This window comes from Drosophila arizonae, chromosome 2 (genome assembly GCF_054131065.1).
Source record: "Drosophila arizonae isolate 15081-1271.41 chromosome 2, UAZ_ARI_1.0, whole genome shotgun sequence".
NCBI classification, from domain to species: Eukaryota; Metazoa; Arthropoda; class Insecta; order Diptera; family Drosophilidae; genus Drosophila; species Drosophila arizonae.
Genome location: NC_142922.1, coordinates 27,613,739 through 27,639,556, shown reverse-complemented (window position 1 = coordinate 27,639,556; position 25,818 = coordinate 27,613,739). Strand labels below are relative to the sequence as shown.

At 37.9% G+C, this 25,818-nt stretch overlaps 5 protein-coding genes across 11 annotated transcripts in view; 2 read left to right on the top strand and 3 right to left on the bottom strand.

The window, feature by feature from the left end:
• Positions 1–443, bottom strand: part of LOC108612804 (uncharacterized) — a 37,978-nt gene extending 37,535 nt beyond the window's left edge. The window contains 1 exon segment of the mRNA XM_089476418.1: positions 378–443. Coding sequence (XP_089332544.1) covers positions 378–434 — 57 coding nt within the window. The 5' untranslated portion in view covers positions 435–443.
• Positions 444–1,933: 1,490 nt separating this feature from the next.
• Positions 1,934–3,420, top strand: Kdsr (3-ketodihydrosphingosine reductase). The gene is made up of 3 exons (XM_018005941.2): positions 1,934–2,202; positions 2,291–2,859; positions 2,917–3,420. Exons 1-3 carry the CDS (start codon positions 1,986–1,988, stop codon positions 3,160–3,162), a joined length of 1,032 nt encoding a protein of 343 aa, XP_017861430.1. The 5' UTR covers positions 1,934–1,985; the 3' UTR covers positions 3,163–3,420.
• Positions 3,421–3,708: 288 nt separating this feature from the next.
• LOC108612853 (divalent cation/proton antiporter CAXL1) lies at positions 3,709–13,152 on the top strand. Of its 7 annotated transcripts, none has more exons than XM_018005902.2 (7): positions 3,709–3,811; positions 6,747–7,021; positions 7,085–7,384; positions 7,456–7,596; positions 10,894–11,433; positions 12,016–12,198; positions 12,451–13,152. In XM_018005902.2, the coding sequence occupies exons 2-7, from the start codon at positions 6,845–6,847 to the stop codon at positions 12,637–12,639; spliced, it is 1,530 nt and encodes a 509-aa protein (XP_017861391.1). In that variant the 5' UTR covers positions 3,709–3,811; positions 6,747–6,844; the 3' UTR covers positions 12,640–13,152. The 7 variants fall into 7 exon arrangements, with proteins under 7 accessions (XP_017861391.1, XP_089332547.1, XP_089332550.1 ...); XM_089476421.1 differs by having other exon boundaries at positions 3,796–3,920; XM_089476424.1 differs by having other exon boundaries at positions 3,797–3,819.
• A 214-nt stretch (positions 13,153–13,366) lies between these two features.
• Positions 13,367–17,934, bottom strand: Spn88Ea (Serpin 88Ea). Its single transcript, XM_089476427.1, has 3 exons — positions 17,774–17,934; positions 13,900–14,868; positions 13,367–13,837 (listed from the first exon to the last, which is right to left on the bottom strand). Exons 2-3 carry the CDS (start codon positions 14,863–14,865, stop codon positions 13,544–13,546), a joined length of 1,260 nt encoding a protein of 419 aa, XP_089332553.1. The 5' UTR covers positions 14,866–14,868; positions 17,774–17,934; the 3' UTR covers positions 13,367–13,543.
• A 1,058-nt stretch (positions 17,935–18,992) lies between these two features.
• LOC108612827 (putative fatty acyl-CoA reductase CG5065) lies at positions 18,993–25,011 on the bottom strand. The gene is made up of 6 exons (XM_018005851.2): positions 24,852–25,011; positions 23,049–23,291; positions 20,226–20,620; positions 20,058–20,167; positions 19,532–19,988; positions 18,993–19,468 (listed from the first exon to the last, which is right to left on the bottom strand). Exons 2-6 carry the CDS (start codon positions 23,268–23,270, stop codon positions 19,051–19,053), a joined length of 1,602 nt encoding a protein of 533 aa, XP_017861340.1. The 5' UTR covers positions 23,271–23,291; positions 24,852–25,011; the 3' UTR covers positions 18,993–19,050.
• Between the last annotated feature and the right edge of the window lie 807 nt (positions 25,012–25,818).

The window sequence follows — 25,818 nt, the reverse complement described above, 5'->3', positions numbered from 1 at the left end:
CTTAGAGATAGAGAAATGGCTTAAAATACGAAGAATCTTTGACAATTTCTTAGCATTTTATGTAGTTCATTTTAATGAAGAGAATTTTAAGTATAATTACTGACTATTTTACATTCTCAGTTTTAGACCCTGCCCACATAAAATACCTTCGATTTCTTATATATTATAAAATGAAAGCAAAGTAATCTTTATTGTAACTGACCACAGAAATTAATGCACCAGAAATATAGCATACCTAGTCTGAATGGTTGAAACAACTAATTAATGAAAACTAAAAGAACTTTAGAGTTACAATACAATATCGACAATGTTTTCATATGAGCAAGGTTAGTATTATCCATATATATATGTATGTATTTAAGTATATATGTATGTACCTTATCAACCGGCATTGATGGACACGCTCTGCACAGATTCCAGAATGAGCCAATCATAGGGAAATGCTTTTATTGTTGTCGAACCCAATGATCAAAATACAAATTAAATAAACACGCGCGCGTTTACTTGTTTTAATAATTTATATTAATATTTATGTGAATTGTTCGCGTTGTCAACTTTTAGAGGCGCAACAACCGCAACTAACACATACACAGAGTAACACACGCGTAACACTCGCTCGCTCGCTCGCTATCGTTCTCTCTCTCTCACTCTCTCTGTCACACACTCACTCACTCTCTCTCCCTCTCTCTCTCTCTCTCTCTCTCTATCGCTCTTCCTCACTCTCTATACGCACACGCACCTATTAAATGCGTTGCGAAGAAAGTGCGTTTGTGTTTGTCAAGTTTTCGGTTTTATTTGTTGTCTTTCTTTTTTGAGTGTCTTATGGCCCGCAGCTGTGGGAGGGAGAAGAAAACGGGAAAAGTGTAAGCGGAGAGTGCGTTAGAAGAAGTATTGCATACCAGCAGGCGACAGCAAGTGCCGTTATAATGATGATCTCATACACACGCAAACAGTCGCACACAAGCACTCACATTCACGCACACAAACACCATATTTTTATACGCCTAGGCGCTTACACTGAGACACACACTTACAAACGTCACACAATTGAGCCAATTAATGTATAATTTACAAAGTTCGCATGTGTGTATAAGTTGCCTTTCCGGCCAACTCTAGCTATTTGATATTAAATTTTGTATTTCACACACAGAAATAGCTATAAAAACCTCTTCCCCTCCTCAAACCAACAAATCGATATCTATTTTTTGTGACAGCCGTGTGCTATGCAATACTCTTCTTTTGCCGCTTGTTTTACTTTTTTTTTCTCTAAATTATTTGTTTTTGCTGCACTAATTCGCCGTTAGTGGGCAGTGAAGCGCAACATTTGCCGTTTACTTCAGTTGCCACTGCAAAAATTTACTTAACACTGAACACACATTTTTTGCTTTCAATGCAACGTTGCTGTCGCTGCTGCTGCTGCTGCTTCTAGTGGGCCAAATAAAAATTTCTTTGTTTTACCGCTAACGTTTGCAACTCGACGACGTTACGTACACGACTGAGCGAAAAGTGTGCTGCAAATTGCCGTCGGCTGTATACGAATGACAGTAGAAGAACGCCGCCAAGCCACCAAATTGAAGCCAAAGCGTCGGCGTTGGAGTTGACGCAGCGCTTGGAAGTTGTGCAGCAACGCAACCGGGGGCACTGTCTTTTGGGCAGCTGTTGTGTACCGCTCACTGGAAAGCTGCATACTACTATTAAAGTAAACATATGTTACACAGCCAGAGGCGTACCATGCACATTTTGCAAAAACAAATTTACATATTAAGTGACTTTATTTCGTATCCCTTGTTTATGGCAAATTTATTCCTAGTTTATGAAGGCAATAATTGCTACCATAATTCGAACTTTCTTTTTAACTGTCTGGCAACGCCGATCGATTCGCGCTTACGTGCAGCCGAAACAGCTGACCATCATATTGCAGAAATTATCGATACTTAGTTATTACTAATATATCGGTTATTTTTATATCAGCGGCACAACAAACTATGGAGTTGAACTGGGAAGTTGTTTTTTGCGTGGGCATTGCGGTATTAATACATATTCTGATAATAATATTTGTCATGGGCAAGCGGCCAAAGAGCATTGTGGGCCGTCACGTGGTAATCACCGGCGGATCCAAGGGCATCGGCCTCTGCCTGGCCGTCGAGTGTGCTATGAAAGGAGCCAATGTCACAGTCATCGCCCGCGACGAGAAAACGTTGAGTAAGTTGAAAACCAGAAAAACAAGCTGTATAAATTTCCCTGTTTAACGACTCTCTCTTTCTGTCTCTCCTACTGTCTGTCTCCACAGGTGGTGCTGTGGCTTTAATGGAGGTCGTCCGCCAGCGACCGGATCAAAAATTCCAATATCGCAGCTTGGACATTGGCGGCGACTATGATAAAGTGGCCAGCGTACTAAGCGAGTTGGAGGAGAGCACGGGCAACATCTATGCGCTGATCAATTGTGCCGGCATGGCAATATGCGGGGTGTTCGAGGAAGTGGCTGTGGCGGATGTGCATAAACTGATGAACGTGAACTTCTTTGGCAGCTACAATTGCACACGCTATGTGCTGCCCAAAATGAAAAAAGCTGGCGAGGGCATCATTGTGCTAACCTCCTCGCAGGCAGCCATGTTTGGCATCTACGGTTATGGTCCCTATTCCGCCAGCAAATACGCGCTGCGCGCCATGGCGGAAACAATTGCAATGGAGTCACGCGTCCATGGCGTTTCTGTTACGTTAGCTCTGCCCTGCGACACGAATACGCCGGGATTTGAGGAAGAGGAGAAGTCAAAGCCACGCGAAACAAAAATTATTTCCGGTGGAGGCGGACTTCTGGAGCCTGAGGTTATGGCCAAGGCCATACTCAAGGATGCACTAGTAAGATGAGAGTAATACATATCATTTATATGGAATTAACTGTCGGATCTTCCACAGCGAGGCAACTTTATATCCACGGTGGGAGCTGAGAGTTGGCTGATTACAATGCTGGCTGGCGGCTTGTTGCCTTGGGATGGTTTCTTCACGAATCTGCTGCACGCTTTTGTCATTGGACCAGTGCGTCTTTTCGGCTATGGCCTGCACAAGTACTTCAACAGCATTATTCGCAAATGCGCCAGAGAGGACGCTGCTAAGAAAACAGATGTGAAGGAAGCGGATAATGCGAAAGGCGAAACTCATTGAAAACCTGAGGAAGAACCTATTGACTAGCTGTGTCTTATATTCCATGCTAAGCAGTACAAATTCAAATGCCTTCTATCCTTAACATATAATTCCCAAAGCCTAAAACCAAATTCATATTGTTTGTATTCCATTTCCATTTTACTGTTATTTTATATAACTTAACGTATTTGTGTTGGTTTCTTAAGAATAAACAAACCAACTACTTGGTTTGATTTCTATTTTCATTTTACGAAATATACATACTATATTATCAACATACTTTTTGTATTGCTAACCATATTAGAAATTAGGCTAATTTGACATGAAAACGCGGGAGCCTTACGATAAGATAAGAAATATATATATGTAAGTAGGTAACTTGCTTTAGCATTCGAATGTGCTGCTTTCACAGTGACCGAAAACCTTCAAATTGTGTGTATACATATAAAAAGGCGTCAAAAATGTTTAATTACCATTTCTTATATAAATCAGGTGAAAAATATTTATAGCTTATCACTTTTTTAAAAAGACGCGCCTTTATTTTCTCCAAATGCGTTTACTTCGAGCAATTTTTCGTATTTTGAGCACTTTTTCAACCGATAGGCTTCACAATTTCGATCAATTTGACTATCGTCTTACTGTCATCACTAAAAATAAGAGTTCTGGCGATGTAAGGAGGTGTTTCATATTGATTAGTGCAAAGACGTGTGAATTTAATTATAGAAAACAATAATTAATATGTATATTTTAAGCATATATCTTAACTTATGTGGTAACAAGTGCGTGCACTTGAAATTTTTGTAGTTATATTGCAAAACACGCAACCAAATTTTGCTATCGTCAGCGCTCAGCGCTCGCTCAGTGCTAGTGATGCCACAAGTGGTGTGAAAAAGTTAGAACTGTTTAAAGAGCTAAATACTTGAATATATTAATTATAAAATATAAATCAATATATATTCAATACAAAATATAATATATATGTTCATATTACCAATATAACACAATGGGTTTATTAACGCTAAAATGTTGCCACGCAAACAGCCATGTTCAGCTAAATAATAGCCAACAACGCAGCACAGTTAATGCCGTTGTTTGTGCGGAATAATTTAGACAAGTTGGAAAATAGATATATAGATATATATAACTATTTAAACTTGCTAATAGAGATGTAAATGAAAATCAATACCAACAAGTGGAAATATATACAAATAAATTAAAATAATTTCGAAGCATTGTTTATGTTGTTAGTGCTGCAATTAATACCCATTTAAAAAATTGTATAAATAAACGATTGGTATGAGTGGACAAAGTGTGATCGTGACTATGAAATACCCTGTATTATAGTCCACTGAATTAATTTGTCACTTATTCAAAGTAATATATAAAGTGAATAATTGATTGGTGCTTCATATCTATGCTACATATTATTACGGTTACAGGGTATTAACGACTACTCAACACAATGAAACGGTCAATTGATTGTCGGTCGTTCGTTTGGTGGTCGGTCAGCTGCTCACTTGCCTTTCATTTATTATCGTTCTCCCTGTCACTTTTGCAAAAACAAATATACGTACGTAATACGACTAATTGTCCGACTGCGTGTATGCGTACTGTAATTCGATATAAATATACAATTAATTAAAACTAAGGCAAAATGCTTCAAGATGTCGTTGTTGTTGTTGTTTACTTGGCGACATCGCTTATCACTTTACTACGTTTTACACTTTACGTGTGTCGTAACGTCATCAACAACAACAACAACAGCAACTGCGTCCACAGCTGCAGCGGTCATTTATGTGTCCCACGTAACAAACGTGCTTACGTAGTTACAGTCACTCTTACCGTTAAACATTTTTAATTGCGTTCTTGACTATAAATTAATTATATATTATGCAAATATGTGCACGCATACTTATTTTTATTATCATTTCAAAAACAAATATTTATGCATTTGTGTCTGAAAGCAGAGATAAAGCGAGGGCGAATGACTGTAGCAAGCAAAATGATTTATCCTAAACAGATGTAAAGAACCCACAGTAAAGTACACTATAGAAAACAACGTTCTTTGAGATATCGTATCGCAATGGGGTTCTTTTTGTAATAACAAATACAAGTGATAAAAAATACAACTCAGAACTTAAAACTCTTAATGGAAAAATATAAATAACTAAAACGAATCAATTTGCAATGGAATGAAAGTAATAATAATATAATTTTTGTTTGCATATTTGAAGAAATAATATAATATATAATAAGATATAAGATATATGTATATAATTTCTTTATTTCATATATGTATGTATATATACATATATAGAGAGAGACTAATATAAACAAATGAATGTATAAAACAATATTAATATTAATCGCAATAATGCCCTTAGCTATTTACACAAACTATGTAGTATAAATCTCTTTCTAATTGTTAACACAACTATGAAAATATGACTAAATTATCTACGCGACTTTAAGCAAACTCTGGTTATCATATTAAAGGGCATTACGCCTGAGTCTCTATGCAAAGGAAATGCTTGTTCACGAACGCTGTTAAATATAGAATACACACACTCAGTTATACATACATATCTATCTATACATGTGTCTATATGGTATTCAAGTCTTTCAAATTTCGCATGTCAGCAGTTGGTCACGTATGGGATCTAAGTGGCTCGCTATACTCTATAAGAAAGTAGGGTAATATAATATAAATATGGCTGGCATCTTTTTATTATATTTACTTATTAAAAACTATATAAAAACATTTTTTTTATATATATATATATATAATTTACTTGAAGTCCCTTTAGTGCAAATTGAGATTTTTATAAAATATGTTTAAAGTATAAGAAACCCTGAGATGGTTTGAGAATATCAGTAAAAATATTTGTTAACTATCATTTGCATTATATTAATAAAATATTATAGCTCTGCTGTATCTATAAACACTAAGAGATTATGTTAGGCGTGGTGCAAAGTACTTTTGCCTATAATCTAGCTATTTATTAATTATTCTTTAGTCTTTATAAATCTCAATTACTCTATAGAAACGTTAGTCAGCCAATAATACTGTTATGTTACAAGTAAACTAATAAGTTTCGCTGTTTAACATAAACAGCATCACATTGTACATAACAGTGTTGGATTGTGTTCCCAAGAGTAAACACGTTTCGTGTGGACAAACGTTTGCCAATCTCTGGCACTTATTTTTATCTAATCAATAGTTTCCTCAGTCGCTACTGACGTCGTTGTGGCCATTATACAATAAAATTATGGCAAGTGTACGAATATACATATGTATGGATGTCGTTTTTCGTGAGAGAACTATGTTGTATTACCTTTATATTTGGCTCTTCTGAGCTACCTTGGGCTGACCATATCAGCGACTTTTGACGCAGACTGTGTGCGCTTATCTAGACAGCCCAGTTGTGTGCGGACTGATTTGGTAGTTTGTGCTCTGCCAGATTTGTTAATACAACGCAGACTTGTCGCTGATATCGGTTGTATGTATATTTGGCATACACAAATAGTGCGGCGAGAACACTTGTACACTGATTAATTATTTGGTTGACTCTTGTTTCAAGCAAATCCAATTCATTACTTTGCAGCAAGCCGGACGAAACGGATACGTGGAACACACAAAAAGCTTTGCATGCAGCTGGAGTAGAAGACACAGTCGACTACACGCTGACAAACTTGCCCAAAGATGTCACAAAATCAATCATATTTCTGGCAAACGACCAGGCACAATGTATATCTGAAGCGATCCGCCAAATGGCACATGGCAATGGCCTTGATGGTGGTGCTTACATTCTCGACCATATGTGCGGCCGAATCCAATCCAGATGGCGATGATAATGCCATAATTGCCGACAATCAGCAGGTAATTGAACTTGAACGACTTTCGAAATATGTAGTTTCTAATCAATTTCTAATTTCGGCACAGAATGTGGAAGATGATCAATCGATAATTAAATTAGCTACGGAATCAAATGGAATGCTGGAAAAACAATTGGATATTGAACCGGAAAGGGAGAAGAAAATCAAGGGCAGTTTTATCGATGCGTTTACCGCATCGATCTCTGTTATATTATTAACAGAGCTAGGTGATAAGACTTTCTTTATTGCTGCCATAATGGCAATGCGCCATCCTCGTTTGATTGTCTTCCTCGGTGCTATAACCGCATTGGCTCTCATGACGGTTCTCTCATGCGTATTTGGCATGGCAGCAAACTTTATTCCTAAGGTAGATATATCTCTGCGGCCTTATCTAAACTGACATGGATGTAGCTTGCTAACTTACTTATCTTTCGACAGATTTATACGTATTATATATCTACTGCATTATTTTTAATATTTGGTCTAAAAATGTTGTATGATGGTTACAAAATGAAGCCGACTGATGCCCAAGAGGAGCTCGAGGAGGTGCAAAGTGATTTGCGCAAGCGCGAGGATGAGGTAAGTCAAGGCAGATAATCAGATTTTGTAGCATTATTTACTAAATATTACTGTAGCCGTTATTGTAGTTCGTAAATGCAAAACCACAAATTTTTATTGACTTTTTAAACACCAACGCTTTGCTAACAATTGATTTTAGTTGTACTTGTGCTTATTGTAAATAGCTACGCTTTATTGGTTGTACCTAATGATTGGCAATATATCTTTCTTTAGTATATATTTATTTTCGACTAAATAGCAATAACAATAATAACAACAACGAGAAGAAGAAGACGAGGCGATCACTTCATTTGCTCGTTTGCCATGTACAAAGCTTTATTTATATTAGTAAACACGTTTGTAGTCGTAACTCATTTTGCCTCTATGTGTCACAAAACAAAACAAAACAAAAACATTTCGAAGATATTTAAAATAATTGAATGCAAAGCTCTTCTCTTTTGCACTGTGTAATTATAGCTAAATTGCATGCTAATTGTGCGACCCAATCATAATAATTTACTAATCATTTCTAATTTGAAAAAACCCCAATCTAACGAGTCTTAAATCAAGTTCAAGTTGACGCAAATGCAACACTCACTGGCATTGCAACAAAATGTTGGGTGTGTCATCAGGATGAAACGATTGTTTGCCATTAATCAATCTCATTCACATGCAATGCACTATGGTCAGAAAGTCGGATTTTTTGGCATAAAGTCCAATTTTAAAGTTAGAACCTTGAAATTTGGTACATATTTTTGCTAAATTTTTATAGAATTTCGGATTTTGTTTTTTTTTAATCGGCCCATGTCTTCAGCCACCTGCCCTAGCACATTAAAAAAATTAATTAAAATATTTTTAATTAATTAAAATATTTTTTTTGTTTTTTAATACATTTTTTTTTCTTCCTTGTTGTCTAAAATAATGTTATATTGCTCTTCACAGTCAGATTCGTGATATAAATCAGAATCCGAATCTGAAGTTTCCGGATCGAAATTAATAGTTTTCTGGGTCGGCGGAGATACTGCCTTTAGAAGATATATGACATCTTGTGGAAGATTTTTCTTTTTGATTTGATTTTGTCTTTTATTTAGACATATGCTTTATATAAGCGGATCTGATGAATCCATTGCACTATAAAACACATCAGCCATGGTGTTTAGTCGGCTATTTTTTCTTGCATGTGATTTTCTGTCACTTTTGTAATATTTGTTCCGAGCTTCTCAAGCATTTTCGCCTAAACATCCCACCGGAACTAAGGATGAGTTCATAATTTGCCAGCCGTGAACTAATATTTTGTGGACAGTCGGAGACATTGGGTACCAAGGATATATACTAAAGTACATTGAAAATGTGCTCTTACAAAATTCCTTAAATTTGTCAACATCTGCAGAATAGTAAGACGAAATGTTAATCAAAATCACGAAGAAATTGTGTAGAAGGGCTTGATCAAAGTTTGTTACTGATGAAAACAAACGGGTATTAGAGAAGGCTCTTCTGGCTGTGTTTCTGTCATTACAATTGCCACTACCGTTTTGCTTGGGCATGTTTATATTGAGACCCATTTGTTTCCACATCATGTCTTGAATATTCTTTTTTCGAGACATTACTTCCATTTTGTCAGCCTGCTTAATATGCCACTTTCGAATTTCGAGCCTATATGACACATTTAGGACGAATTCAACAAAACGAATCCAGGCATGCAATGGACTCGCGGCGTATTGAAGACTTTCAGGTCTTGGGCAAAGTTTCCTGAATAAAAATCTGTGGTTTCCAGAAGCTCTGTTGGTTTTACAACACATATTGGGCAGCACTGAGTGGATGTCGTTCCAGTTAAGGTTTTAAGCACCTTGCCATCAATAAGTGTCATTTGCGTAGCATATTTAATGACAACTTCTTTGTCCCCCTTTTTATATAAATAATCCTTTAAGGGGGCGATTTGAACATCCAAACTTTTTTTTTCGAGTAATATTTTATATATTTTTAAAATTATTATCCGATGCTAGGTCACATGCTAACTTTCTTTTTAGGCGCTGTCCAGCATCTGAATAGTTTAGCTTCGGTCTACCCATTGCAGATGAAGATGCCAGATCCGTCACATTTTCATCTAACGTCAAATTAATTGACTGCGAAAGCCACCTTGCGTGTCGAGCCTTAAATCTTTGCAACATTCGATTGCACTGCGGAAAATATTTTTTGACATGATTCAGAAAAATCCTGATTTTTTCAGTAAATATATCCACCTGAGCAGCACTGAGATCAGATTTGTTTACTTTTTCCAATAGCCATATGATAAGTGCACCATCATCGCGCTTGTTGTTGTCCCAAACTTCCAGCAACGTTAAGCGCCGAAACTCATATTTGGCTGCAACATGTCAATTTATTCAAAAAGGAACAAAAAGGGGCAGAGGAAACTTATTAATTCCGAATATATAAACATTAATCTTGAACATGTCGTTTTTAGTTGCGCGCTCAAGCGCGCTCAGAACAAGTAATACACCACGAAACACGGCTCTATTTGTTAAATTTCACCTGTAAAAAGACACCAACAACAATTGCACATACACAGCTAAACATTCACAATCTTGACAAACTAACACTGAACATTAATTTTAAATACCTGTGCTTTTACTTTCCATGATTACAATATTCTTTTTCTTTAAACAATCACGCTCAAAACAATGACAAAGCTTAATAAATTTTAAGGTTGCATACCAATAATTTAAGCTTGCATTGAAACCGCTGACTTTAGTTGGGCGCCAAATTTAAATGACTAATTTGAAAATTTTTTTAAAAACGTTTTTTTCTTATCTAATGTGTCTATAATCAAAAAATAAGTTAAATTTTCAGTTATGAATACATAAAAAAAAAGACTTTATGCCAAAATATCAGGCTTTTTGACCATAGTGCAATGGTCAGTTGATATTAAAGCTGAGCTTTGCTGAGCCACATACATGCAAATATATATATCCATATATATATCAATTTATTATTTTTATATGAAATATGCTCCTAAGCACACACATTCGCCTATGTGACTAATTGCACGTCGCAGTGAAAAGAAGATTGAAAATACAAAATGAACAGACAATTAACAAATTTTCAAGTTTCAAAATAAACCGCTTAACCGCAAAGACCCGAAAACAAATTTATTTTGTGATTTGTCTACAAAACTTAGCTAATGTCAAATTTAATTATTCTTTCTTTCAAAACTCCACATAAAAAATTAAATAACCATAAACCTACCTGTGTTAAAATCCCGAATTATTATCTCGAAATGAACAACAACGAACAATAAAACCAAAAACAAAAAACTCTTAGCTAATGCGCATGGCCACTCGCAAATATGAGGATTCGGATGCGAAGCGTAAGAATAGCAATTCGGACAAGGAGGATGCCAGCGAACAGCCGCTCATCCATGGACGCAAGGCGAGCCTGTTGCCCAAGTCGAGTTCGATCAACAGCTCTGAGATGCAGCATCGTCAGCGCAAGCCCACCAATACCAGCAGCAACAACAATAACAATACCACCAACGACTCAACTAGTGATAAGCAAACGAGCTGTGATAAGACTGGCAACGATGTGGACTATCACAACACCGAGGTGCTGCTCAAGGATGGAGGACGAGTTGTCGAACAACTGAAGATGACCACGTTCCATAATAGTCCCGCGCACTCGGCATCCATTGCCTCATCGAACCAGACCGAACAAACCCATTGTGATTATCCCCGTAGCAACAACAACCCCAATGCGACCGTTGGCCCCGATTCGGAACTGGAGGCGACCGAGCCACGTGCTCCACTAGCTGGACACGAAAGCCTCTATAGCGTTGACAGCGAGGAGGGCGCGCTCAAAGCACGGGTTAGAGATCGAGCAACAATGTTTTACCGCTGTTGTTTCATCTACGTTTCACCTGCTTTTTCAAAACAATCAGCAACAAAAGAAAAACCCCAAAACTAAATTATACACCAACACACACCCATACACACCTACACACATACTCATTGAGCGTTTTAATTGATTGCATATTATTTATAATTGAATAACACATGCCATGTTGCTAGAGGTTAACGGTATTTGTCATTCGTTACTTGCTTTGTTTCATTCTCGTATCATTTCATACATTGTTGCAACTAGGTTATGCCATTGCCAAAACGTTCCAGCACAGACACTCACACACACGCACAACCACAGATACAAATATATAAATGCATGTGTTGTTCCTTATTCCGTTTAGTTTCGAAGTGATCGTTTGTAATATTTTTGCTCTCTGAGATAAATATTTGTTTTTCTTTTTCTATTCAAATTTTTCTATATTTAATTGTGCAAGTTCGTTTTGACGTTATTTCCCCCTTTGTTTATCCTTTGCACACATACGTCTCATCCACCAAAAAGTGAATTGATTAACATTTTAACATTGAGCTCTACCTTTTCGACTTGCAGCTGGATCGTGATGTTAATACTGCGCTGGTGCATGACGCGGAGAGCGGACGCCGCAGCAAGGTGCAACGCCGAGGCGCCACCTATTTCACTATGCGCATCTTTGCCCAGGCCTTCACGATGACCTTTCTTGCCGAATGGGGCGATCGTTCGCAATTGACAACTATCATTCTGGCTGCCAGCAAGGTGGGTCTTCAATAGTCTTATGTTTATAATGGAATTACTGAATTCATGCAATATCAAATTTTCCATTTCCATTACTAATTAGTGCCAATTTACTATTCCAACTTCCAGTGCTCCACTTTTCCAATTTCACATGCATAAATTTCATTGTCAAGACTCATTGCTTCATTTCCAAGTGCTCCTGCTCCACTTCCAGCTTGTTCCATTTCCAGTCGTTTCAATTACATCACTAATCAACCTTCTCTCTTCTTGCAGGACGTCTATGGCGTGATTGTTGGCGGTATTCTTGGCCATTGCATTTGCACTGGTCTGGCTGTGATTGGTGGTCGCCTGGTGGCCTCCAAAATCTCGGTGCGCACTGTCACCATTGTGGGCGGCATTGTATTCATTGGCTTTGCGATTTATGCGGTGCTCATGCCGCCAGATGATCTAGTTACCAACTAATCATCGATATTAGCCTGTTGTTTGTTGAGGACTCCCCCACCTCCCGTAACAAGAGGATATATGAATTTAAACTGTAGTTTTCGAGGAGCAACAGGCACTATCTACTAGTATTTCTGTTCGTTTTGTTGTAAATTGATGCACTTTATAGCGAGAGAGCGCCGCTAGCTAACCCAAAGTGCCTTCAGTGCTTTTCGCTTTAGCCATGACAAACAAATTTAGTTGCCAAAAAAAAGAAAAAAAAATAGAAAAAAACGAAAAAAAAGTATATACATTTTTGTACTAGATCTTTAACCAATTAATAATTTCATTGATTTAAGTATTAAAGTTTTCCTTGTTGTACATACGCGTGCTTGTTAACTATGTTGCCTAAGCTCCTCTTAATTAGCTCATTTAAATTCCTAATTTATGTAGCAATGTTTACTTAAAAAAGTTGAAAAAAAGAAAGAATTAAATATGTTTATAGATTTTACGAAATCTTGATAAAGAAAATAGTAAAAGAGCAAATTGAATGTTTTTCTAAAGCCTTATAATTTGTATGGGGGAGCGAAGATCTCTTTAACAGAGCTTTCTTGATTAAAATGTTAAACAGCTGTTCCTAACACGCTCTGCAATCGGACCTGTTACTTTCAGTTAACAGCACACTTTTTGAAGAGATATTATTTGTTAATGAAAGTTATTTGGAGACCTTAAAAGCAAAATACTTACAGGAAAGATCATAAACGGAATATAAGGTTTGTTTATATAATTTATTTTACAAATACAATTAAACGCTTTTAAGGTACTTGTGCTTATTCGAGACGAAATTTGGTTAGGGATTATAAGATAACAAGAGTCGAATACACACACATGCTTACTTTTGCACTGGCATAGTTGACACGAGCCTTAAATGGTTGGGCGTGGCATTTCACTTCATTGTCTTGGGATCACGATAGATGCCCGTGAACAAAACAGCGCTCGACTTGTGATCGTAGATCAGGAAGACGAACGGATGATTACACTCGAATTTGGTTGGCTCCACTGGCCGGGCCGATCGGAAGCTGACCAAGACTGTAGCAGCAGCCGCTGTGCTGCCCTCCTCATCGATCTTGATTTTGGCCATGTGCTTGGCGTCGCCGAACGACAACTGCTGCTCGGTGCTGAAGTCGTTGAAACTGGCGGTAGAGCCGAAGATCTGCTTGACGCCCAGTTGACCCAGGATCTGAGAAGAGTTAATAGCTTTAGATAGTTACAGGAGATAAGGCATTGGGTCTCTCCGCTTACCGGCAAGAGCTCCAGACGCTGCTCGAACTCAAATTTGGGCAGCGAGACTTCGATTTCGCGCATCGAAGCTTCCTTAAGCGACGCGTCTAACGTGTCGGCATTCAGCTTGGACAGCACTTGCTCCAGCGCATCATTGTTGAAGGCAGGCAATATGATGACCATAGATATATCGGAATTCTCATCGTCCTCCTTCATCGATGTCTTGTACGGCAGCTGCAGAACGTGGGCGCCCAGGCGCTCATCCGGATGCAGCAGGAAGTTGCCCTTCTGCTTCATCATGGGCACAAACGAATACTTCTCGCTGGACGTATAGAAGGGCATTTGCTGGGTCTTGTCCGCATTGAAGCGGCTGGACCACTGGCCCTTGAAATAGGCAGCATTGGCCAGCACCAGTTGAGTTTGGGAATCGATATCGCCAGAGGCAATCATGTCCTTGATCTGATCGTGTGTGACATTAGCGATCCATGAGTTGATCTGCTGACGCGTCTCCTCCACATTATCCTTGATGTTCAGCTGGACAATTTCATCGTGCAAACGCGAATCCAGGCAATCGGCCAGCTTGATGCGTTCGTCAAAGTAGAGGCGATCAGCGGAAGCGAACTCCAGTGGCATCTCCTTGGTGCGCACCTCACGCAACTTCTTCTCAGTGCGATAGGCACTGCGCACCGCCTCCTTGTTGGGCGCCCAGTTCAGGCGCAGCACATTGGCCAGCTCCGTCTCAGACTCGCCGGTGGCACCGAAATACGCCAATAACAGGGCGTGGTAGGTGCTGTAGGGTGAGAAGAACACATTCTCGTTGGGCGTCGCCTTCCGTATGGCATCCAGCATGGCCACCGAGAACTCCTGCTGGCCCCGATACAAATCGGAGCGCAGGGACGACATGCTGGCATCGGTTGGTGTGCCACACAATTCGGCGTTAAGCCACGCCGGCACCACCAGCATCATCAGCGATAAAAACACCTTCATTCTCTGTCGATATACAATTTGAGAGAGTTTGGGATTAGCAACCTTCGCCTTGTCAAATACTACGTGAGTGGAATTCAATACCATGGCCTTGCCGGACATTATTTGTTGGCATTATTAATATATTGGAATGTCTATAATGCCGTGAAGGAGGTACATCGACACTATAAACATTATTTTTATACCCTGAACCCATTGAAAATGGGAAATCAGGGTATAATGGTTTTGTGAAAAAGTATGTAACGGGCAGAAGGAGGCGTGGCAGACCCCACAAAGTATATATATTCTTGATCAGCGTGACGAGCTGAGTCGATATAGCCCTGTCCGTCTGTCCGTCCGTCCGTCCGTCCGTACGAGTGCGTCGATCTCAGAAGTTATAAGAGCTAGAGAGCTGAAATTTGGCATGCATACTCGTGTGTACCATACGCAGTACGAGTTTGCTTTATTTTTTCGATAAATCGTCCGATAACTTTTTTATCGAGAATAATCGAAAAATTGATTTTGTTTTTTTAGCCTAATTTGAGCATTTTTAGACCTGGAGTCTTCAAATTTGTGTTGTATATAAAGTTAATAGATACAAAGATTTTGTAATTTACAGATTTTGGATACCACGCCCCCTTCGCCCCCAATTTGTAAAAAACGCATTTCAAGTAGTAGAGACTTGTGCTTTGGAATGTACACACATATTTACCATATGATTACACTCTAAAAGTTTCATTAAGATCATATGTTTACAAAAGAAATTATTCGACAAATAAATTCTCATAATATTGCCCACACTGCAGCGCAGCCCAAGCGCAGTCGCTGCTTACTGCGCAGTTAGCAGAGCGCGTGCTTATAAGTGCATGTGTATGTATGTGTGCATAAAAGAAGTGCAGAATGATTAGAATATATGCTTAGAGGGTTCAGGGTATCTCCTAGTCGAGCAGTCTCGACTAGAGTCTTCTTACTTGTTTAAATATATAATTTGTTTGTTTTATTACCTATAGACTTTTTGCTTTTTTTTTAAAGCTTTTTTCAGTATTAGTTTCTCAATAATTTATATTAATGTACTTTCAAAGCAAGCCAATTGATATGGATTTCAATTAAATTCAAGAAATGACAGTATATCATTTTTATTTACTGAAATGAAATGTAATATCAACTTTATGCCTAGATCATGACAAAAATGTATGTATATTCAATTATAATTTAGCTTTCAATGCATGTATTCTTTTTATGTTTAGTTTATTTCAAGCTTGAAAAATAAGTTAATGAATCTTTTTATTCTGACTTTTCAATACGGTTTTAATTTCAATCAAACAAAACTAATCTTAATCCGCATATAATTGCTATTTGCACCTAACGTGATGACATATGCAGTTACTACTTTGCATTTTGGGTTTTTTTCTGTCATTGTCATTTTTGTTCCTTTCCAAGGTTAAGCCTACAAATGAAATCGTTTCCCTTGTTAATTTCATGGCACTGCTGCAATTTAATGGCATTTCGAATGTTTACAAAGCAGATCAAATGGCTGGCAAGTCAGTGACAGCTGGCATGATCATGGGAAAAACGTGCCTCAATAATGCCGTTTAGCATTCGTCACGTACAGAGATCGTTTGGCTATAAAGGCGCCTTAATTTATGCAAACAGCTAAATGCCGGCAAATTCATGCCTCGTAAGACTTCAGGTTATTAAAAAAACCCTACAAGCTAGCTGATTCATCCACTGAGATGCTCCCCACAGCAGCGACAGCTAATTTATCTCAATCGCACTTTCAGCCAATTGCAACATCTCGCTCTCAAGCTGACGGCCGGAAAGTGAAAGTTGGTCTGCAAGCGAATTCGCAACAACTGTTGTTGTTATTGTTGTTGCTGTTATTGCACTCGGCAGAGCATAAAAAAGAGAACGACTTTGTCTTTTTGCCGTGCTTTCGCAGCTGACTGCGCGACGTCATAGTTGCGTGATTTGCCGACGCAATGAAAAAACAAAAAAAGGAGAAAAAACCCAAATAAAAACAGAAAATTAACATTTTCAAAAACCAGTTTAAGTCCACACAGTTGTGTGCACTTTTAAAAATATGTATATGTATACGTGATTCATAAATTGTTAACATTTCAACGCTTACGCGCTCTTCTTTGACCCTGTATTGGCGATTTTGTAATTGGTTTTGTTTTTTCTCTCTCTCTCTCTCCCTCACCGTTGCTCTGTTTGGCTTCTGCGCGCAGTTTGCCAACACAGGCGTAGCCTCCACTTACGCCTGCGCTGCCCACACACTGGCGAAAAAAACAACAACAATAACAACTAGTTTGCAGGGAATTTCCAATTGGAGTTGACGCAAAGTATTGAACATGACAATGCATAATGTTTACCTGACAATTGTTGTCAATGGAGAAGCAGTAACAAATATAATTTACATTAAGTAATTTTCTCAAGAAATAACTGTAAACTATTGAGAACAGATTATACAATAACTTGGAATTTTCATTGATAAGGTTATTCTAATTGAATATTCATTTTTAATTTCATTATCTTGAGCCCCGAGGGTAAAACCAAACCCTGACGTGTGTACATATGTATGTATATTATTCATATATGTATGTATAAATATTTACTAGCAGAGCAGCAACGTTCATTCGGCTATTATAATACAAGAAAAGAAAAATGTAGTTCAACTTCACATTAATTTCTCTATAACAATGGCGAATTGTGTTTGCGTGTGACAATAGCAACAACAAAATAATACAAATAATTTCGAAATCACTTATTTGGTGGAGCGAACCAGATTGATGGACTGCACATAATTCTCCAGAGATTGTACAATTATTAATACTAATTATGAAAAATGTTCAATATTCATATGTAAAGAGACTCTCGATTTAAAAAAAACCGGTCGCATATGAGATAAAAATAACGTACGATTGACTTTTACCTTTTTTTTCTTTTTTTGGTTGATAAGCTTTGTTTAATTTATGCGCACTCACAAAACACACGACTTACTTAAACGCCTTAAACATTTGCACTGAGCTTGTTGATGAGCGCGGCTCAAATTATATTCCGATATGACGAGCCATATGATAGTCATATTCGATAAAATTAATCGATACACAAGTGGTAGACTTGGTAAATATTCGTTTGAGCCATATATTTTTGGTTAACTCGGTAGCTAAAGCAGGGTTACTTAATTTGAGACTTATATTTTATTCACATAATATTTGCCGATAGAGCACTAGCATTTTATTAAATGGGAACTATCGCCATTTCATAGAGGTGAGCAAAGAAGACTGAGCACAATCGATACGAAATATTTCGATTTTAGTATTTTTTTTTTTGGCGCATTATTTAAACTTTTGGGCTTTCATATAATCATTTTAGGTAATATTGAGCTTACACTTTTGTTTTAAGTAAAACTTAGAGATACTAAAATAAAACAGTTTCTATGATATAAGTTTGGCAACTATTTTATATTCTATATTTATTATGAGAATGAATCACACTTTGACATGGTCTTATGAGTATAATTAGAAATGTTAGACTAGTCAGAATACGTATGCGTAAGGGCCTAATGAAATAGATAATATCTTATATTAAATAGTTAATAACACAAGAAATCTGCACTATATCCCATATAATGGCATTGGAGATGACTATGAGGGCGACCAGTTATGGATCTTTGATGGGTAAAACAGGTGTTGATCACCTTGACTTTGTACTCTATATACGTATGCATGTATGTATATTCCTCTGTGCAGCCCGTCCAAGCAAATTGATCCTTATGCAAATTGACAACTTGGCAACTTGACCGATATCGAATTGACCAAGGCTAACAAGAAGACTACCTTGAAGCCATATACAGACATGAAGACATATACAAGCTAAGGACGTTCAAAAAGTTTGATTTGCTAATCGAAAGTGATTATTTTTTATAAAATTTTAATTTTTCTCCCCCTCAAAATAATCCTAAGTAACATTGTACACTTTTGCCGTTTCTTCCAGTCCTTGAAACAGTTCAAGTCTGATCTGTTTCGATTCTTTGCCTCGTCTATATAGGAATCTACATATTGCATCGGTATCGCTGCTGCTCCGCAGTTTCCTTTAGACATGTTCTACCGTTCGGTAAATAAATTTTCGCAACTTCAAAGAATCAGTAATTTTATATGCAAGTGAATGTTTTTTATTCAATATGTCAATAATATAATAACAGTATAATTATGTAAGTACTGTGACATTACGTTCGCTATAAATGCTGTTGAGCGATGCCCGTATGAATGCATCGCTTTTCTCCACAAATCCATCCAAATGAGTCCACAAGAACCAAAATGTAAGCGAGAAGAGTAAAATCTTGCTGACCCAGTCGAGTATGTAAAGGCGACGCAGAACTATTTTGGCGTAGGGCAACGTGGCGTCACTCTCGCCCAGAATGAAGGTGCGCATGCCCCGTATATAGTTGCTGATGTAAGTCTCCCAGTTGACCTGGCTAACTGACGTGTCGAACAGCTCCTGGTCCGTGGCATTTAGCGTGTGGCTCATCTCTTGAAATTTATCATTCCTAAAATCCCAGTCTTTTGTTGTGTAGTACTGCAGCAGCTTCAGTCCAGTGGAGATTTTACGCTGAACGTTGACCAAGCTGGAACGAGAGGATGTTCACGTTAGTTGAATGTGCAGAGCGAAAGAAGCAGACGTCACTTACAAGGGCTTCTGGCCGAAGAGCAGCAGCCAAAAGTCTATGAAGTAGGCAGGCAGATAGTGAAAGAAGATGACGCAAAATAGATGATGGTAATAGTTTCGCTTGATGGAACCGCCCGGATACCAGAGCGCAAAGCTGAGCGGAGTTTCGTAGAAAAACTTGCGGCCGGTCTCAATGCTCTCGCCCCAGGACATCAGTGCCTTGCTGGAGATGCACAGATTGCAGAACTCCACTTGGTTCTGTTCGCTGTTGGCCTTCGACTCGGCGGTCGCCTGGCCGCGCTTAAAGCCGCAGAGAATCATGCCGTTGATGGCCTTGTCGACGGGAATTACCGTCGATGCGAAATCTGGATTGCAGTGCATAGAACGAATGACGCCGCGTGCGGCGCCAATCATCAGACCGGTTGGCCCATTCACGCCCTCAATCCATCCTGGCATGGGCTCGTGTATGGCCGCCGTGACTGCAAGAAAAGGGAGTGTTAGCCATAGCCGATAAGTGGGCCCGAAACCAGTTTGCGGGACCTACATACCAATGGAAGGCCGTGTGATGATTACAGGTAGCTTTTTGTTATATCTGCAAATTAGATCTTCCGACAGTGCCTTGCTGTAAGCATACGTGTTGGGCAATCCGTTGAGCAATCTGCAAATGGAAACGTGAGTCGACTCAAAGCATGCTGAGCGATGAATCATGTATATACTTGGGAGTTATTTCCGCTAGGCCCGCATCGTCCATTGTCTCGACCATGCGGATGACGTCGAATGGATTCTGTGGCGCCGGATAGGCACGCTCCTCCAGCACGCTCTCGTTGCACTGGCAATACGACGTGGAGACATGGACCAGTGCTTGCAGGTTGGCCATCTTTTCGGCCAGCTGGAGCACCTTCAGCACGCCCAGCACATTCATGTTGACCATCGGGCGCAGCGGCTGATCGAAGCGCACATTGGCCGCACAGTGGAACACAATCTCCACATTGGAGGCAAGTGTGTTGATGTCATTGGTGTCCAGGCCAAGGTCCGGCTCCAGCACATCGCCCTTTACCACGCGCACTTTATTAACGATGTCGGGATTCTTCTCCAACAGCTTGCTGAAAATCTGCAAAAATTTTAACAGTTAAAGAGTTAAACAGTTAAACAACGGTGGGTCATTAATTAAAAGACACAATTACTTCAAATGCGCTAAGCTACTGTATGTATGTATGCAGTTGTTGTTGCTGCTGTTGTTGTTGTGTGTAACTGAAGTTGGCTAAGAGCTGGTGGGTTACGTGGAGCAGCTGCTTAGATTCGCCTAATGGACCAAGTCTTGTGCGCGCAGTGACAGAAATGAATAGTCATTGTAATTTTGGATTTTTTCGACACCGATATTGACTACCTTGACTTATAAATGTCTAGGTAAGTGTGTGTGTGTGTGTGTGTTAGTCTTGGCTTACAATTTAATGTCTTGCACTCGCTTGCCTATTTGTCTTTTGCTATAATTCTGGTAATTTGAAATTTAAGTATTACCATTTCTTCAAATGAAGGGCAACTTGTGATTGCCCAACTATCGCAATAGAACTACAAATTTGTGAACTGACCTTGACTTTATGTCTTAAAAGCTCAGGCCTGCTTTAAGCCATAAGTTTGGGCCATGCTAGTTAGACATATTTTCAACCAAGTCTTGCATTCTTCTGGCGTTTAGTCTGTCGTCATGGTTCTTAGGAATAACCCCACGTTAAGTACCTCGATTACAGCTAATTAAATGTGCTAATTATAATTACGTGTTAGGGCAGCTATTGTATTATAGCGGAAAACGATTACATAAGAGTTAAAATCACTCATTCGTGATATATCAGGCACACATGGAAGTAATGCGAAGCCACTAAACCACAAAAAGGTTAAAACACTTTATTGACTTTAGATGTTTTTCTAAAATAGAATATCTAATTTTATAGAATAATTATTATTAATTAATACATCAAATATAAATAATATTAAAATAAATTCAATAATTACACATGTTTAAATACATACAAGGAAAATGTATAAGTAAATAATTATACTATGTATATACAATAAATAAATATAAAGATATTCATATAGACAGTGTCATCAGCTGTAGGGACAAACAAACCGACAGACAGTTTAAAAGACGGATGGACAAACAGACAGAGCGATATGCCAATATGTACTTAGCTACCTTCATCAAATGTTTATGTACTTATAGTTACAAGTAAACAAATAAATGTTAAATATATATAGTATATGACGAGCTGCTATTTAATATGCATTTAAATTATGCACAAAAACCCGACTAAAAAAAAAATTCAAATAGGTAATATTTAATTACAGTTTTTAAATTAATTTTTGTAATTTTACCTACTAATTTAGTAATAAAAAGTAAAATTTCCAATTTCATTTAATACTTCCATAAAAAATTACATTATTTTGATAATAAAATATTACCTAAAATTAGTTTTTGACATGCCTATTAACTACATAAGATGTGCCTATTATATATGCCATGACTGTATAAAGCCAACGAACTGTACAATATTAATTAAACAATTTTAAAATACATTCATTATAGTTATTTATTTTTTTTTATTTCACGGCTTGTATTAATAATATATCAATAATAGAAAATAAATTCTTAGCTGACAATCGTATGCGAATATGCTAGTTAACTATGAGTTATTAGTCATAAATGTATAAACAAAATACGAAATTTATCTACATATTTTTTCCACTCTTTCTACTATAGAAACAAAAAAAATACGAGTTTAGGTTCAGTAACTACATTTCTACTTAAATATTAATGTATAGGCATATAATGGTAATTAGCGATAAAATATGGTTATTAGGAAATTATAAGGCAGAAAAAACGGAATTTATAAAATATATTTTAAATATTATTTGTAGGATAAGATAATTTAAAATGTTTAAGTTCTTTTTAAAGTAAAAGCAAATTAAAGAAAATAAAATATAAATAAAATTCTCATTTTACATTAATTAAATAATAATTTAAAATTTTAGCTTTTAATAAATACAAATAAAACAAAAAAAAAAAATAAATAAAATTCTTATTTTACGACATTCTCATGTGTTAGTTACTGATATGCTTATATTATGACTATATAATTCAGTCTCCTTTCCAATTAGAGTCAAGTCATGCATTTAATAATGAATAAAAATAAATAAATTGATGCTTCTATGATTAATATAGCCATTCAACTGCACTTGAATTTTATTAACATATCGAGGAAAATAAAAAATGAAATTAATTTCTAAAAGCGACATTCTACTCTCTCTCCCTCATTCTACTCGCAGGCAAGTGTGTGTGTGGCCATTATTCAAGCCACGACTGTATTAACTTTCGATTGCATTTAAGTTTTAAGCTATTCGTGAGAATGGCAGAGGGCAGGGCAATGGCATAGAAATGGAAATCATTGCATTATGTGGATGGGGTTGGCAGATGTCCAGGTCGCTCTTGGCTGCCATTGAACAATGAGTGAATGAGTGATTGAATTAACTGAAGTTATACTTACGACACATTTGAAGTATTGTTCCTTGCGCACAGCCGGCTCGACGCCCTTCTTGGTGCGTATCAGCAGATAGATGGCACTCAGATCTGAGCAGCTACGCAACAGCTTCTCGACCAGAACTTTGCCCATGAAGCCAGTGGCACCTGTTATCAATATCGTTTTGCCGGCATAATAATTTGCTATTTCAGAGACGCCAGAATCGGCGGCATTATTCATTAACTCCATGCTGCTGCCGAGCTCTGTGTGCTGCAAGAGACAAATATTCAGTTAGATTCTGGCTCTAGTCGTTCTTGTTGTTGTTGTTGTTGCTATTGCTGCTGCTGCTGCTGCTGCTGCTGCAAATTAAGATCTGAAATGAGGCTCACTTGTTTGAGTGTTGTTTGTTTAGCCCAGTTACTCGGTAAATATTCTATTTCAATGTCAGCTTTTACGAAATATCCAAGCCACAGCAACAGCAGCAGCAGCAACAACAACAACTAAAACAAGTCATACAACTGGGCGTAATTGGCGTGAAGGGATTTTGGAATCTGTTTACTCTTTTGTTTCCCAGTAACAGCCGCAGCCACAGCCACAGCAAAAGCCACCAAATTGTTGTACGCTTATGAGGCTAAATAAGCGGCGTTAGGTTTAAAGACCTGTGTTAACACACTGGCTCATTTGTTTGCATTTCATTTATTATATTAAATTATGATTTCTTTTTATTTTGATTATTTTTTTATTTTTTTTATTTTTTTTTTGCACCACATTTTGTGAGTCAGAGAATTGAGGTATTTGGGTTTACTTTGAAAGAAAGTAAGTTATATATAATTACTCTAGGCTCATAAAGTTATCTGAAATTAAGCATAATTACTCATAATTTAATGCGAATATAAAACTAACTAATCTAAAGCGATTTAATATCTATAATAATTTTAACCCTCTCTCTCATCTCTCTCTTTACTCCATTTTATGGCCACACTTAAAAGTAAAAGATTAAGTATCTTTGTAACTCATACGTCATGTTGGCCAGGCCCCCCGCTCGGTGGAATTTGAGCTGCTTGTTTAAGCGCTATTACAATAGCCCCTTACACACTGGCCAACAATTCGTTAATTGGTTGATGCAATAGCAAATGCTGCTGCAAACTCTTGCAGTTGCTTCCTAGCCAAACAAAAGACTTCGAACACAAACTTGATTGCCTGCAGCCTGAATGGGCGATATGCATCGACTATTGCAATATTTGCCGTTAATATTAGTGGCTGCTTGTCTGGTATTTTGCAGATTTTTTAGCAAATGAGCACACACACACACACACAGGCACTCATACACTTGCACACATACGCACAAAGGCTTCTCACGCCACTGGCTTTGGCTAGATCAACAATACAAATGGATTTTCACGTAATATTCACAAATTCAAACAGCCGACAGTCGGGCACGCAAATTAAGACACTTGCACAGTTTTTGTTTTTTTTTTTTTTTATTTATTTTTCATTTTTGAGCTTTTTTTTTTCAAATGTTATTTTTAGTAATTTTTCATTGTGAACATTTTTTTGTTTTGTAATTGTTTTTGAGTTTATTTTTATTGCTTTTTTTTCGCTTAAGTTTTGTAAATTGTTTAGTTAAACATAAGTGGGCTGGTTCACAATGGCATAGTTCACAGTAGCTGCACACGCGGGCTATGCTTAAGGACTGAAATCAGTGAGCACTTAACGCTTAATTAGCGCACGCTTAACAAATATAGAAGATCTTGACATGATGTTTTCTTTAACAATTTACAAACTACTATAGAATCAGCAACTAAAACCGAAACCGAAACTGCAACTCACTTTTTTAAAATCTTGTCGTGTTTTATTTAATTTGTCCGGTTGCTGCTTCACAAAATTGTTTGAATCGAATCAGTTGAATACTCAGCGACGACTGAATTCAAAGCGGGCAATTGGCTTGAAGTTATACTCGTCGTAAAGGAAATTCAACGTCGCGTCGTCACCTCACTCACACACACACTCGCACACACGCACACGACGGGCAGACGTGATTTGCGGTTCGCGCATACGTGTGCAACAGCAGGTGTGTGTGTGTGTGAGAGAGTGTGTTTGTGTGCGTGTTTGTTTACCTGTAAGTGTTGTCTATTAAAATGCACTGGTATTGCTTGTAGCGGACGCCAGCGTTCCGGGTAGTCCCAAATGCATTTTAAGGCCTGGCTCACTCACTCACGCTCCGTACGCATCGAAAAGCTCTCTAGATTTAATTGCAGTGCATTTGCTTTTGCTGCAATAAAATACAATTAAGAGCCCATTGAGAATGTCTACATGAGTGCAAGGGCAGCCGATTATGTCAAGCCAGTTGGCAACTTGGCAAAATTGAGACAAAACAAAAACAAAACAAAAAAGAAACTAAACAAAAAATCCCAGAAAAAGGACAGGCCTCAGCTGCAGTCAAGGCCAGCGAGTCAAGTCGTGTCGAGTCGAATCGCATCGAGTGGAGCTTGATGCGACCCTAAAAGTGCACGTCATTCAGTTCGCAGCAGATCTGCATGGGTATATCTATATATATGCTTATGTGTGAGTGCAACTGCATTTGGGATAAATATTCATTTTGAAGCCAGCTCCATGGCAAAATGTAAAATAAGAAAAAACTGCATTGAATACAAAGAAAGAAGTTGTGCGACTGGTTGGTGGACTGGCCTGTCTCGCTCTCCGCTCCCCGCTTATCCTTCACACACCTGAACGAATTCAGGATGGCCTCTTGACTTTCGCAATAGCGCGACCAAAAAAAAAAAACCAGAAATCGAAA